Source organism: Anser brachyrhynchus (genome assembly GCF_964034855.1).
Source record: "Anser brachyrhynchus genome assembly, chromosome: 2".
NCBI lineage: Eukaryota > Metazoa > Chordata > Aves > Anseriformes > Anatidae > Anser > Anser brachyrhynchus.
This window is the reverse complement of record NC_137695.1, coordinates 102240143-102255864: the sequence shown is the minus strand read 5'-3', so window position 1 is coordinate 102255864 and position 15722 is coordinate 102240143. Positions and strand designations below refer to the sequence as shown.

General features: G+C 34.8%; 1 protein-coding gene across 4 annotated transcripts in view; it reads left to right on the top strand.

The window, feature by feature from the left end:
* The window catches only part of DOK6 (docking protein 6), a 238180-nt gene that overhangs the window by 196153 nt on the left and 26305 nt on the right, over nt 1-15722 (top strand). For 2 of the 4 annotated variants that reach the window (XM_080581892.1, XM_080581893.1), the window contains exon 7: nt 257-374. In XM_080581892.1, coding sequence (XP_080438018.1) covers nt 257-374 — 118 coding nt within the window. Of the gene's footprint in view, nt 1-256; nt 375-6008; nt 6413-7609; nt 7700-15722 lie in introns of those variants that run through there. The other 2 variants (XR_013947225.1, XM_080581894.1) reach the window with 2 other exon arrangements.

The window sequence follows — 15722 nt, the reverse complement described above, 5'->3', positions numbered from 1 at the left end:
GGACATACTCTCACATGCTAATATTAAATTCTGCTAGCAAACCTGTATAGCAAAGTATACGTCTGCATCCATTTTTCTGAGCATTCAGAATGCCAATGCTTACAGTGCATTTTAAATGATAGAAGAAAATCTGTGGTAATTCAGCAAATAGTGTCTTCATAACAACATTGGTTCAATTTATGATTTCAATATTTATCTATATAGTATAGTATAGTTATGTGTGATCTTTCCCTTATGTTTGATTTCTTTTTTTTAGCTCCAGACCAGTCTGTCTGAACCAATGACATTATCCAAGTCAATCTCACTTCCTCGAAGTGCATATTGGCATCATATCACCCGGCAGAACAGCGTCGGAGAAATCTACAGTTTACAAGGCAAGTTCCTTTTAAGTACATGCCATGACTATTAGCTTCTTTCCACTTTACCAGAATTCATGCAGATTGCTTTTTATTTGCACTGGTTTTCTCTCCATTTCATTTTATCAGTTGTCAGGAACCGCAGCGGGATTCCCAAATTTACATAAAGCAGGTTTCTTTGAGTCAGTTTGTAAACCAGTGGTGAAAATTATTCCAAGAATCACTACATAAAACTAGATAAACAATTTGGCTCAATGTAGTTTCTCAGTAGCTAATGAATGTCAGGGTGCTTTAGTACTTGTCTTCCAATAAGATTGTGTAGATTTCCAATAAGATTTGGGCAACCTCAGGGTGCCCAATTAAATCTACATCAGGTGGCTGTATGAGTTGCAAGATTAGAATTAAGTAATTCTAGGAATAAGAGCTACTCTTGGTGAATTTGCTTGGAGAAATGTATATACGAATTGTTGATTAGACTAACTTACAGACATGCTGTATACAACTATCATCTGTTTCTGTATCCAAATCTCTTTCGTATATTTAGATGCTAAGCTATTTGCTTAAATTGTATAATTAACATAAGGAGGAGGATAGGGAGGATTCACTGCTGTTAAGCTGAAATTATTTTGTATCTTTTAGGAAATTGACATTATCATTAAATTTAGAATGTAGACATTAATTAAGAGCATTGTTTTCACTTAAAAAAAATGTAGCAAACTTATTCCTTGAGCAAGAGTTTCAGGATTTCATTTGAATTCCTTTTAATAAGCTGTTTGCATAAGCAATTTACATTTAGATGGGAGGTTAGAAACTCCTCAAGAACCAGAGTATACAGTCCAAGAAAACATATTACATGCTTTCATGCAATATATAGATTAAATCCACAATGTATTTGTTTTGTAAATTATCACATAAATTAAAATCAGCAGGTGAGCTGTGAATTCAATAGGTGACTCGTTAAAGGGTATGGCATTTGTTTTTCCTCATCCTCATCCAACAAAGACAAAGTGAACTGCTGATCATGATTACAGACTTACAGTTAAATAATACAGTTAAATAAAACTAATGAAAAAAATAATAATAACCTTCCAGAAGTTGGTTGTGAAAAAGGTTGTGCTTGTAGATCACCTTAAAAAAAAATCATTATGTCACTGATATCTTTCATGAACACAATAAGAATGGAAAAAAATATTTTTATAGAGGTGTTAGAGTTCCTTTTTTTATATTCTTGTTGAGATTTTTCTTTAGAAAAAGAATAGTGAAAGTGTTATGATATGCATGACGTGATAATATTGAACGTTATTTATCTCTGCTGTACCTTTTGTTTCTCATAACTGGGCTTTGTAATTCAGTACAATTTGAAAGCAAAATTTGATACATTGATACTCATTCAATATGCATACCAACTGCCTCTGCAGGAGGCAACATATTGGAAGTGTATTATTAAAAATGCAAGAATTCTGATTTTTGGAAGTAGGCGGATTTTATTCACACTTTCACTGAAACATAGGACTAATAAATATTTCAGAACTTAATATTTTCATTCCTCTTACATGTACTACAATGACTGAAACTTGAGAAAGCATAGTAGATTTCAGGAGAGAGCAGTCCAGTTTTAACAGTGGGCTAAGAAATGCACCCAGAGGACAAATTTCCCTGCCTCCAATTGCAAAACTTTAACATGCAATAATATTATTCATTATCTGTAATGAAGATCTCTTTAAATTTTCTGCTGCAATGCTTCTGGCTAATTAAATGCAGTATATTTGTGCAGAAGCTTAAGGGAGCAGAAAGTACACCTTTTGTCCTAATACCTGTTCATACTAATAGTCTTTGCACAGGAGAGACCTACTAGTCAACAAAGCATTAGCCCACAGATGCTTCACACATGGGTGGAAGGTGGGTAGGGAGGAAGCAGTTTTAAAGCATTACCTCAACACTGACCTCAGCACAACACACAGGTGAGAAGAGTTGTTGCAGAGGAAAAAAACACTTGCTGCTACCATGATCTTCTCTGAGTCTAAAAAGGTATATTTCACCCTCGGAGATGAGACTTTTTATTTAGAAAATAGTCCAGCAAAGTCAGTTCAGCACTTCATGTGTGTTTATGACAAAGCATATTACATTTAAAAAATGTGAAAATTTCACATGTTCTTCCCACTGTCTTGTAGATTCTAAAATGAAATAACTATCAAGGTATCTACCTATATCCAGATTGCTATCAATAACAGTAAAGTAACATCCAAACTCACTGTTAAACACAGTGCAAAAGTGTTTGCCTAATGGCAGATATTTCAGACTTGCAGTTTGAAGTGACTAGAACTTAATTAATAACAGCTAGTGATATATAAGGAGAAATGAATATGCACTCTTACTACCTTAGATAAATTGGCTCCTTGGGAGTTATTTAGCAGTCAAATTTAACTTAATTAGTAGTGTGAGTTGATCTGATAATGAATATGCTGCAGAGTAAGAAGGGGGGTGGTGGTGGTTTTTTTTAGAGCCTCTATTTCAGATGAAAAAAAGGCAATTCAATAGATGGATACTGGGTTTATCATCCTCCATCTGCCTGTGAAAATCCTTCATGTACAGACCCAAAAAGATTAAAACAGAGAATAATAGTGTTAAAGGAACACACACTGCACAAAATATCTTAAAATGATGTGGACCAGTTTCTTTTTATATACCTTTCCTTCTATTTGGTCTTCCTTGCACTCTTTCAGTTCTTGATTGCACTACTATGATGAAAGCAGCAATTTAGTTGTCTAATTAATCTTATAAATAGGAACAAGTTGGTGGTTGGCTTTTCCCAGTGGTAGCACATCACCAGTAGTGTTCATTTCAAATTTTACAGTATAGTGCTGCAGGTCTGGCAGAGTTGCCATGTGATCTGCAGCTGCTGTGTAGGTTGTGCAATGGGCCCTCGTTAGCTGACACAGTCATGTCCTTTCAGTGCTGTGCACTGCCTCTCCTCTTTTCCTGACGTGACATTGGGTATGTGGCAAGCCCTACTGCACAATATAAAAAAAAAAAAAAGGGGGGGGGGGGGGGGTTGCTGCCATGCAGATCACAAAGTTTTTAAAGCCATCAGGTTAAATTCTAGTCTTTCTGTGTTAGAATAATTTCCCTTAAAGAAAAAACAGTATCTACCCTCATAAGTCATTGTTTATTGTTATTATTATGCATGTGATTTAGCATTGTTTCACAAGAAATTAAAAACTGAAGTAAAGAGAACATCTTTTTATACAGCAAATGTTAATGTCATTCACTTTTGATATGGTTTAAAATTTTCCATTTGGGCATTTAGATTTGCTTAGTATGGAAAAGGATTGCAGATTGAATTTTCAGCTAGCTGAAATGTAGTTTTGTGGGCCTTGCTGTAGAGAATGGAGATAATACAAATTCTGATCATGGTTTAGATATTATTAAACAAACAAGGCCAAATAAAATTTTGGTATGGAAACCTACGTTAGCTTTTTGTATTGCAGTTATGGAAATCCCTTAGGAAACTATGTTCAGAAAATCTAATTACAGTTTGGCCTTTCTCCAAGAAATTCAAAATTAAGAATTGCTTTCAATCACCTCTGTTGTGTTTGAGTCTGGTTTGTTTCTTATTTGGACTTTGTTTTTGCATACACAAAGCGATGAACACCTACCTAGTTAAGCAATCCTGTTAATTTCTATGAAGGTATTCATGTGAGTGTGTTTGTATAAGAATTATGCCAGTAACACCTTACATGTTATCCTATTAAAAAGAACAGTAATGCTTTTTTCCAACACAAATTGCTTATCGCAATTGCTTATCAAATTCTGTAGGAAACACATAACAAAGTGATTAAATAACACTAAGATTCCTGCTAAGAGTCTTACATTTTTCAACTCAGTGAGGAACTTGGAGAAATAAAACTATAATCTTCAATGAGACAGGTCTTAGGCCGAAAGCATCATTTAAGCTTGTAAGTATATATGAAAAATAAAAACACAGTGAATTAAAAAGTAGCCTCTCTGAAGTCATAGGAATTTTGCTATTGATGAAACTGCTTTTTGTATTTCACACTAAAGACGTGAGAAACTAAATCTACTTTTGCAAATCAAAACAGAATGAACTTCTGGTTCTTCTTTAATGCAAACCTCCACAGAAATCAGGCCTGCATTGCTCCTTGTCTTTGGCCTTGTTAGGAGCTCTCCTCTCTTTTTTTTTCCTTTTTTTTTTCTTTTTTTTTTTTTTTTGAATATATTTTAAATAGAATAGCATGTAGGGTTAACCCATTCAGGTAAAAGGCTTTGTATTTAAAAGGAAGACAGATACATGATTTCTTCCAGCTACAAGTTTGCAGCCTTTCCAAAGTAGCCTTTTCATATGCCATTTAGAATAATTAGATACTATTTGAGTTGCTAAATATTTAGAAGGATCTGAATCATCCTGTTCAGCCCTCCTTAGGCTAATCCTGCAGGAATTTCCTGTGTGGGCTTCTGCAGTTTTCTACAAATTAAAGTATGTAAAATGAATTGAAGGACATTCATCATTTTGGCATTTCCATTGTTTGTTCATACGCCCAGGAAAAGAGCACAGAATTCATTTCCCCATCTAATCTGATGCCAGAATAATGTGGATAATATAAAATGTTAGAATATATCTGTTATTTAAACCTGATCGTTCAGTAATGTTTCACTAAGTGTCTACCAGCAGCTTTGCTGCTGACATGCTTTATAGCCTGCCACCTTCCCATTTCCTTTTCTGAATCTCATCAGGACTTTCACATTAGCAGATGAAGCCTATAAAACTTGAAATATGAATAAAGGACACCTGAAACAAGATACAGAGTAGAGAATGTGTGAGAGCTACATTATTTAAAATGACTGTATTATGTGGCTTCTTAAGTCTTATGCTGAAGATTAGAACTTTTTCGTCTGAGCTTTGAAGTTCTGTGCAAAATAGTGCATCACTAAGCTGACTTTAAAATGTCATATTGGAAATGGGAAATGTCCTACTCAGAAACTAGTAAAGAAGGACCTCGTTTTGTTTTACAATGATTGCAATAGCTAAATAAGTGCATTACTGACCTACTGTAGAGAGTATCTTGACACACTCCTTTTCATTCTGATAAACAGCTGTTAAGAGGTTCTTCTGGTTACAAGACATGAAAAACGGGGGGGAATGCCAAAAATTATTAATAAAGCATATTCCGTTGTCAAATTCAGAAGTTCTGATTTCATTTAAGGCCTTTGTTGTGATGCACTTTCTCTCAGTATATGGTCCTCCAGTGAGATCACTCATCTGCAAAGTTATTTTATGTTAGACCAGAATGCTCAGAAGTTGCTGTAGTCTGAGGTTACAACTGAAAGCTTGAACAGTTTATGGAAAGTAGTTAAATATAACGATTGCGTTTTCTACTCAATGAAAAAAAATAATATGTTTTTAGTACCAACTACAGAAATTTTTAGTTATAAATCTCTTTTTATGTCTTAGGTTAATGATTTCATTAATAACTTCTCACTCAGTATGAGAATTAAATTAAGCTTTGGCCCTAGCTTAATTTAACCAAACCGAGGAATTTTTAGTGTGAATTAGCTCAAGACAACATGTATACTCCTGACTGAAGCTGGACTGCTGCAGTCATTTGATATCTCTGTTCTGTGATAAAATTCCAGGACCTGCATTGTGTCATGAGACCTGTAGTTCAGAAAAAGAACATGTGCTGTGGGAGAATAGATGTAACCAGCTCCATGGACGCTAATTGTCAGCTGCCATTGGATTGTCTGAACAAGAAAGGTTAACCATGTTATTTTGAAGAGAAAATTGAATTATTTGGCAAAGGTCAATTTTGTGAAAACTGCTTTTTTCTATTAAACCTTTTCACCAATAAATCCAGACTCTTCTAGCTAGAACTATTTTGTGTTAAGTATGTCAATACACTTACTATCAATAAGATTGTCAGCAGGCTTAATAGCTCATTTTTATAATTGCAAATAAATTGAAAATATCTCTAAGCTGAAAAACCCTATTTTCTAGTCAAATTATTACTCAAAATCATGAATGCATTAAGCCCCCTTAGAAAAGAAGAAAAAAGAAGAAAAAAGAAGAAAAAAGAAGAAAAAAGAAGAAAAAAAAAAGAAGGGAAGGGAAGGGAAGGGAAGGGAAGGGAAGGGAAGGGAAGGGAAGGGAAGGGAAGGGAAGGGAAGGGAAGGGAAGGGAAGGGAAGGGAAGGGAAGGGAAGGGAAGGGAAGGGAAGGGAAGGGAAGGGAAGGGAAGGGAAGGGAAGGGAAGGGAAGGGAAGGGAAGGGAAGGGAAGGGAAGGGAAGGGAAGGGAAGACCACGCCCTGCATACTTATGAAAAAAATATCTGAGCAAAAAAGATGTATTTTCTTTAGTTCCTATTTGCAGGAATTGTTTACGCTTCTTTTTCTTTCAGAAATTATTTCAAATAATGTGAAATGATTAAAATTGACACCTCTACATAACATGTTCACAAGAATTATTATAATCTAAAAACAGTGTAGGTTTTGAAAATAGGCTGTATAATTGGAAGAGTGGGGGAATGTTAATAATACCAGCTTTGCGTACAGTAGTGAGAATAGGATTCACAAGGATTTCAAATACCATTGATTGTGTTCTACTTTAAATGGAAAAAGATATAATATCCCCTTCACATCCCAATGTTTATGAGTTGAAATGACATCATATAAATATCTATTTAACTGTTTGTCTGAAGTGACATAACATTGACCTGCCCGTTAATTGTTTGTTGTGAAGTTTGCAATATATTTGCTATAGAAAGAGCATTGCAAGATCTCAGATATAGTAATATAACGTTTCTGTGAAATTGTCCATCATGTGTATCCCACCTTATTAGTCTGCAACAATATTATGGTGACAATATTTGTAGCACACAACATAGAGTCTGATATTAGTGCAGACTATTAATTTCATGGTAAGCATTTTCAATTTAACCATAATGGACACTCTACCCAGTATGTTCAGTTTAATCAAGCCATAAGAATATGTTCTTTATAACTCCATAGTGATTTTTTGCTGTGCAGAACTGATTTAAAAAATCACAGCATTATTCAGTAGAGTATGTTCAAAAAAATCTTAGAATGTCTTCCATTCTCTATTTGTTAAAAAATCCTTTTCATCTTGGTGAATGCTTATATCCTGCCAACTTTTTATTTGATCAGAATGATATGTTGTAAGACACTATGATAATTTTCACAGAAGAACTGTGAATAATAGGAATTTCCTCCCAATGCAGAGTTAAAAAGATTTCACTGAAGTGGAAGCTTTTCATCCTTTCCAAAGCTGGTCTGCCAACTCCTTGTAGCTCCACGTTTGAATACTAGAAGTAAGTTTGCTGTTTAGCTGCTGGATGCTTGTTTATCCTTCCAAATTCTATGACAATGTCTATTGAGAGGGTATTTTATAGCTCTGACTTCAAGAGCACACAAAATATTCTTCTATTAAGCAGAGAAAAATGCACAACCAAACTGGGATAGAATGAGAAGTGACAGGATTTGCTATAAATGAGAGGAAGGCTGGAGTTAGCTGCTTGGTGATTTGGCATTTACAAATATCAAAGGCACTATCCTTCCCTACCTGTGACCAAATACGTCCACATGCATATTCAGCATGAAGTAGCACTGTATGATAAAGCCATACCTATTCTAACAACAGACCAGAGAAGTAAAGCCATGAGTGGTACGAGGTGTTTTGCTGTTCAGCAGCAAATGCCTCAATTGGAAAGTGAGGGTGAAATGAAAATATCTTTACTACTATCATTAGTGACTTCATATTAATGTTGTTGCTGCTAGGCCAAGTTCACATGCAATGGGACTGTACATTAGTTTTCTCTGAACTGCTATTGTGTGCAACATAACAGAACATGAACAGCTAAGTTCCTAGCGGAGTCCCACCAGCCCAATGTCTCAGCCCAGCCCAAGTGGAGAAAATCCCAGTCTGGTACGTGCTTCTCCAGTCTGCCTCAGGCAGCAGCCTGGATGGGAGAGGCATGGCTTGATCCCTGTGCTGGCAGAGCTAAGGACGCATCTTCTCTTTGCCTCTCATCTGTCTTTCAGTTTCATCCCCATTCAGGGTAGCAAACAGGTTCTTCTCTAACCCTCTGTCTTGATGGACAATACTTGGTAGGAGCTGCTGTTGCCAGTAATCCTTTTTGCTCTACAAATTCAGCTGAGCCCTGTATAGCCACCTCGGACTGTTCCCATGTCTCTTTGATACAAGCTGACCTAAACAGGGAGGTACAACTTACTTATAGTCAGTATTATCGTGCATTCACAGTAAAACATCTACTTTCTTACCAGAACACTTAGCTGAGAATTAGCTATCCGTGAAAAGTACAATGGCCTGACAACAGTATTAATGTGTTGGGTTTTTTTTGGAACCAAATATTATTAAGAGGATTTTGATCAGGTGTTTTTTTTCAGTTTCCAAGAAGAATATTCTTCCCTTGTTTTCACTGTTGCTCATTCTTCCCACATTTTACTAATTAAGCAGGTGAGATTTATTCTCTTCTGTACTGTCTGAAAAATAAAATAAAATAAAATAAAATCTTATTATGGTGTCTTTTCATTGAAGCTAGTGAAAACATCATGCAAGTTTTCATCTTCACCTCATTTTGCTACCTTTTCATACATGTGTATAAATAGATAACGATAACAAAATGTTTTCTTCTTAAATACCTGTTGCTAACATGCCAAAGTAGAACTTCTGTGCTCATATACTGTCCTTTTGCTAAAATAAGAACAATTCTTGCTTTTAAATAAGGTTTCTGTACGTTATCTATATAACATCTAATGGGGAGTTGTCATATTTCCTAGTTTCTTGGTCATTAATTGATGGCATGAGACCAGGAATGCAGGTATCCAAATATGCTTTATGTCTCTGCTCCTCATGTGCAGGTCCCAGGTTTCAGAAATATTATCAAGCAATGCTCTTGCTGAAAGTAGGGTTCAGAGCCTGCTTACATAAATGTTGAAGCTTAAACATTACTTTGAAAAAGCCTATTCTCATTGTAATTTTTATAAATGTAGCATCAATTTGATTGAATGATTGTTGACAGACTGTCCGTTTGTTTTTATCCATTATTACTGTTAGATTTTTCCAGGGTGTCTCAGCAGTTTTGCAGAGCTTCTGTTTGTGAGATGACAGTCTATCATTACTAAACATTTGATGTCATGAGCATTTTATGAAATTAGGAAATGGAAATGTATTATATAAATATATTATATAAATGGAAATGTATTATATTCATTTCCATTAGGAAATGGAAATGTATTATATTCAGTCATGTCAACTGTCTCATTATTCCCCATTCATCAGAGCAGGTATTTAATTCTGAGAAATAGCTCAGCAGTTTTTTATCCCTTCCATGCCTCTTATAGAAACACTTTCCTCTGATCAAGTATGTGCATTTTGGTGTGTCAATCTGTTGTAGTGCTTTTCTATGAATCTCTTTCTGAGGAGTCTTGTTTTTCTCCTTAACTGTTGCTATATATTAATTAGGGCAGCTTGTTTTTAAGAAGTAACTGCAGGGGGGCAGGGATGGCAAATATTGAGCATTATCTGTACCAGCGTGTGATTTTTTCTGCCATAATATATGCACCAATAACCTATTTTGACTCTGTAGTGCAGCTGTAAGAAGTTCTCTTCTCAATGCCAATGGCCGCAATACTCTAAGACCATTGATCTTCTATTTATCTTGTATAAGAATGAGGAATTTTTTTTTTCTTGAGCTTCTTTATCATTTTGTATGATTTCTTGATTTGCTGACCAGCATTTATGCTCATGGATTGGGCCAGCACCAAGGTGTCTTAGGACAGAAGAAATCTAGAAAGGCTTAAGATGCCTCTTCACATGCTCTTATTACCTTAGCTGTACTTCAAATCTTGTATTGAACTGTGGGAGCCAGCGATACATTTTGCAGTGGTGTTTATTGTATAATAAAATACCAAAGAGGGAGACAATTTAAGCTGTTACCTTCAAGGTGTGACTGTTTTTTGTTGTTGGTAGTGGTGGTTTTTTTGCTTATGCTGCAGTAAATCAGGAACATTTTCAGGGACATGAATGACATTATGCTAGTGTATAGCTACTATGAAAAAGGAAAATGTACAGAAAATTTAAATGGTATCATTGGTATGAATATAAGATGCTTACTCATTTTCCTTGTCTAAATATTCAAAACCATGCAAGATGCAAGAGAAAACCTTCATAACTAGACAAGAAAGAGAATTTACTCTTAAGGCATTTGTCCTGAGCTGCTGCAAGTTATCCTTGTCCTTGAAAAAAAAAAAAATTAAATCTGCTCACCTACAGAAGACAAAACCCTTCCCTATAACTTATGTCTGAAGTTCACTGTGGCATAAACACAGCTGAGCATTTCTTCAGTGACCTGTGTGATTATGTAGGGCTTTTTTGACTGAAGGTCATCTTTATTCTGATGGTCATGGACCTCTGCTGGATTTTTATAAGGAAATGTAGATTCATTTTCTGTGATAAAATACCTGTACATTTGCTGTGGACCTAGAAGTCATCTGCATGAAGGAGATTCTCTCTCTTTAATTTAGTTACATTGCAAATGTGATTAGACAAAAAAGTAAACCAAGAATGTCAGTTCAACTATGGAAATGGTTTAGTAAAGCCTTCTTATTACCATCACATAGCATGAAATTGTCCCAACACATATATTGTTGCAGTGTAGGTTAATACCTAGAGAATGAGTCTACACCATTACTCTTGTCATTAAAGCAATATTTGACCTCAATAGTAGGGGAGTGAGGATGCCCTTATTTCACTGAAAACAGCTTTTAGCCAGTAGGAGCTCTAAAGCCAGATTCTGTGAGTAGTGGCCTGCTACTTGCAAATGTTTTTTTTTAATCCAGAAGTGACAAGAGAGAATTGGTTTTGAACTCTGTCTTTTCTGACCTCAGAGGAATAAATTACCTTCTCCTTAGAGGTAGTATGACTGACTGAAACTTTACAGAGTGTTCACAGTTTTCACCAGCCTAGGGAATAATCATTCAAATCTAACAATAATTGTGGCATCTCTCATCTGGCAGCCAAGCACTGTTCTTAAACTGTAGTACTAGGGTGTATGTACAATTTTAGTAGACACTGTTTGAAATTGGCTGTTTCTTGAAGTGGACACTGAAGCTATAAACCTATCAAGAATTTTTCCTAAGAGAAAATTGTTCAGAATTAGTTCATAGCATTTTATTGGAAATTTATATGCCGTTCCTTTACCAAAACACATTTATAAGAAGCATTTTTTTCCAGATAACTGCAGTGTGCTGTGTTTTTTGTTGTTGTTGTTTATTTGTTTGTTTGTTTTTGTCTCAAGTTTTAATAACAGAATCTGAATGCAAAACCCATGACTATGAATATATCGGTCATTACACAAATATCTCATGCAAATTTGTTAACAGGATTTTTAAACCTACACAGTGAATAAGCAAACAAAAAAAGTATTATGCAGACCAAAATGAAATACATGAATGTAGATAAGATGCACATATTAAGACAAACCTTATTATAGCACATGTTAAGGTGAACCTTGTTATAAAATAATCATTTCAGCGTGAAGAGTTTCATCTATTAGTTTTGGAAGTGGTGTTATAGCTCATTCAATGTGGAATTTCTTCTAAACTGTACAGATAAAAATATCAGGATATGCCATACCCAAATATGTATATGTTTGTGTATTATGTATTTAGTTCTTAATAGCTGCCACCTTGAACCCAACTCACATTCAGGTGTTTATTCTTTACAGAAATGTTTGTTAGATAAAAAGTACAATTTAGCGAAGATTGGAATTAAACAGAAAGCCATCTTATCCATATTTTTACTTATGTTTATCAGATTTCACAGGCATAAAATACATTGCATACAGCATATTTTAGATCTTCTTACACCTGTTTAAGTTACATGTCTTTTACAAGTAGCCAATTATACATTATGTTCCTCTTAAAAAATCTTTTCTTGCTTCTTTTCTATGTAACATTGTTTTCATTTCTCATAGATCATAAGTGTATTTATTCCTTATCACTCAAATGTCTCTGAAATGCAAGTAGTTGGTGACAATTGGGTCCAGTGTTCCTTGGTTATATGACTAAGCCAAAGAAGTGTGAGATACCAATCTGTTACGGGTCAGTTTAGCTCTGCTGAAGAGACCTCCTAGTTTGTTTGCTAAAGAGATTTCTATTAGTATTCTACATATCAGAAACATGTTTATTTCACCACCGTTAATTGTCCTTTATATGTTACTATTGTGTACCTATACTATCTGCTATCATAAATGGAGTTGTTAATAGTAACCATTTTAATATGCTAAAAATTTTTTTCGTTTGGAACTCCTTCTGGTCAGCCTAAAATTTCCTTTATTTAGTATATGGATTTGTGTTTTGTTTGTTATGTATTGAAACCTATTATTTACTTTATATATATACATATATATATTTTTAATATGTTGCCATTATGGCTGTGTGCAAAATTATATCCCTGGTATTTTCTCCGTACTAAATCTAGTATCTCTGGAAAGTGTAATAGACAAATTTAGTGCCACATGATAGCTGGAAGTGTCTTTCCTAATGACAGCCACTTTGGGAACAAAGAGAAAAGGAAACATTTTGCTGTTCTGGATAGTGATGATGAAAGAATTATGGTTATTGCAATATTGCACCATTAGACTGAAATGCAAATGCCTTTGACAAGTTTTCTCTAAGGTAATAAGCAGTACAGGGTTTTCATATTTGCTATGACCAGCAGTACACTGAAGAATAAACTGAAGGAGAAAGAAGAAAGTCTACCTACAGGTCCACATTGGATTGTATTGCTGAGTATTGTCATGTTGAAAGACTTCATAACTTCAAGTGCTAATCTAATGAAAACTATTTGCAGTTGTATTGTTTGCTTGCTCATTTTTAATGGCAGAATCTGTGCATGGATATTGATATATAATGTAGATATATAAATTATTATCAGTGGTAGCGCTGTCTTGATTAATTTGTTCCCTTGTTTGCTCATGATCCTCTTGATGCATGGAATAGGACTGTGATTTGACAAGACAATAAATCCAGCTTGAAAGTGCCTACTGTCTGATAAGAAATGCCATGGCTGTGTGATTTGGAATTACTCAAAATATTTTGATAGGTAGCTTTGTGCAAGCAAACTTTATGCCAAACCAGATACCACTTGAACTTTATATCAAATCTGGTATTATCTTGTCTTCTGTTGCTGATATCATGCCAATGTAAAGGCATATGGCTAACATAGACACTCCGTTCTATGTTCTTACTTACTCACAGTAAATAAAATCATGTTCTGAGGCTTAATCTAGATTCAGTCTCTGACTGAATGGTGCATCTGTGCCTTGCTGATGTTAATAATAATTTTAGAACAATCACCCAAATCTCCATTTTGATTTTTTCTCCTGGCTGCTGCAGCTGTGGGATTCAGGACGGTGTTCAAAGACTAGATCACCAACAGGGATGCAAGAAATAACACACACATTTGAGGACAAAATATACTCGGGCCGTGGTTCTGAACCAATCTAACATTTAAATTTCCCTAAATAGGTCAGTCTGCCTTTCTGATTTAGATGATTACTTCCTTAATATTGCAGCAGGTGTATATTTCCTTAGGCCTCTGGAAGGTGTAAGTCTCTAAATAGAAGTCAGCATTGATAGTTGTATGATTACAGCTGCTAACCCAACCTGAAGGTGTGACTCCTTCTGTTCACTGTAAGTGTGTGAATCCTGTGAAAGTAAGTGCCTTAAATTCCCAAAAGCTATGAGTATAGTGTCATTATAGGAAGTATTTTAGATTTTGCAAAAAAGCCCTCAATCCTCAAGGCCAGGTGTCAGGGCAAGGTTTCATAAAAACAATGCAAATAGTTCCAGATACCTATGCCCGTCCTTTCTATGCAGACTATGGCCATGAAAATCTGAACATTTTGAAAATTCTAAGTTTTTTTTTTTTTTAATACTTCATTTCTGCAATAACATTTTTCTTTTCCTCACTCTAAGCTTTTAGTAAATCCTTTTCTCAGCTCTCATAGCTTATGCAGTGAAGCTGGATTGTTGGGCTGGCACAGATAATACAATCATTTCATCCTTCTGGTAGATACTTGCCATGGAAATTATTGGGAATAACCTGCTTATCTCTGAGACTATTTTATTTGTCACACTGAGAAATAGGGTGATTTGGAGAAATGTTATATATAATCACCATTGTAGTTTTAAGTATATGATTGGGATAAAGGATATTATTCATAAAACATTATTAGTGTGCGATTCTGAAATCAAAGAAATAATTATGTCTTAATTTCTTATCATGACTATGCAATAAATATTTTTCTTAACTGTTTTACAGTTACATTTTTTTTACTACTAACACTTGTTTCACTAATGTGAAATTTCAGTTTCATCATTTTACTGAAAAATCTGAGTTAATTCAAGAAGCCAGAAATAGCTGAGATACCTCAGGATGGGAAGGAAGGGGAGGTGGCAGTGGGAGGATGTTTTTGAGAATTTTCTTCTGTAAAGAGTTTCCAAGAAGTGAATAATCAGTATTATGTTGGGTCCCTCCCACCCAAGAAGCTATGTTCCAAAATTTAAGCTTCTTTTGAATAGCAGCTATGTTTACATGGCTGGAGAATTTGCTTGGATCTGTGGTTTAGCATCTGAGGAGAAAGAGGAAATGCATTAAACTCTTCTTCTCTTTTGATTGCTAATTGCTTAGAAACTGTACATTGTATCTACCGCTCATCTTATAGTTACTAACAAGCACCTTTATGTTTTGATCAAACTGTCTCAGGGCTGCAATAGTCTATCATTTATTTTACCTAGAGGAAGGAGTATGTTTAATATGGTAGGCCTTTGTAGTCCTATTGAAAATAGAGAGGGAAGAAGAAGGAGAGATTATATTTTACAGTGACTCAAAAAAATGAAACATTTTGTTCTCTGCCCTGGAATGTTAATAAAAGCACTGTAGTGACAATAATATATAGCCTTTTCCAGGATGGAAGGAACAGAAACGTATGTTCTGCCTTCTGGCAAGAACAATGATTATGCGTTTTATCTGTCAAATCTATCTGTATATATAATGCTTCTAGAAGCATAGTATCTCTGTACTGAAATATGTGAAATTAAATTAACAATTCTACAAACCAAAGTCATGCTGAAAATAGAAAACATGTTCTGAATTATAACTGTAGTTTCTAGGAAAAGGAAGACCAGAGATGTTTATCCACCATCTAAATATTAACTATTTTTTTGCATGTATGAAGTAGATGTGTGACCAAAAAATAAATAAGCTTTTTAAAGACACTCTTAAGTAGCTCCATTTTGACAGAAGGT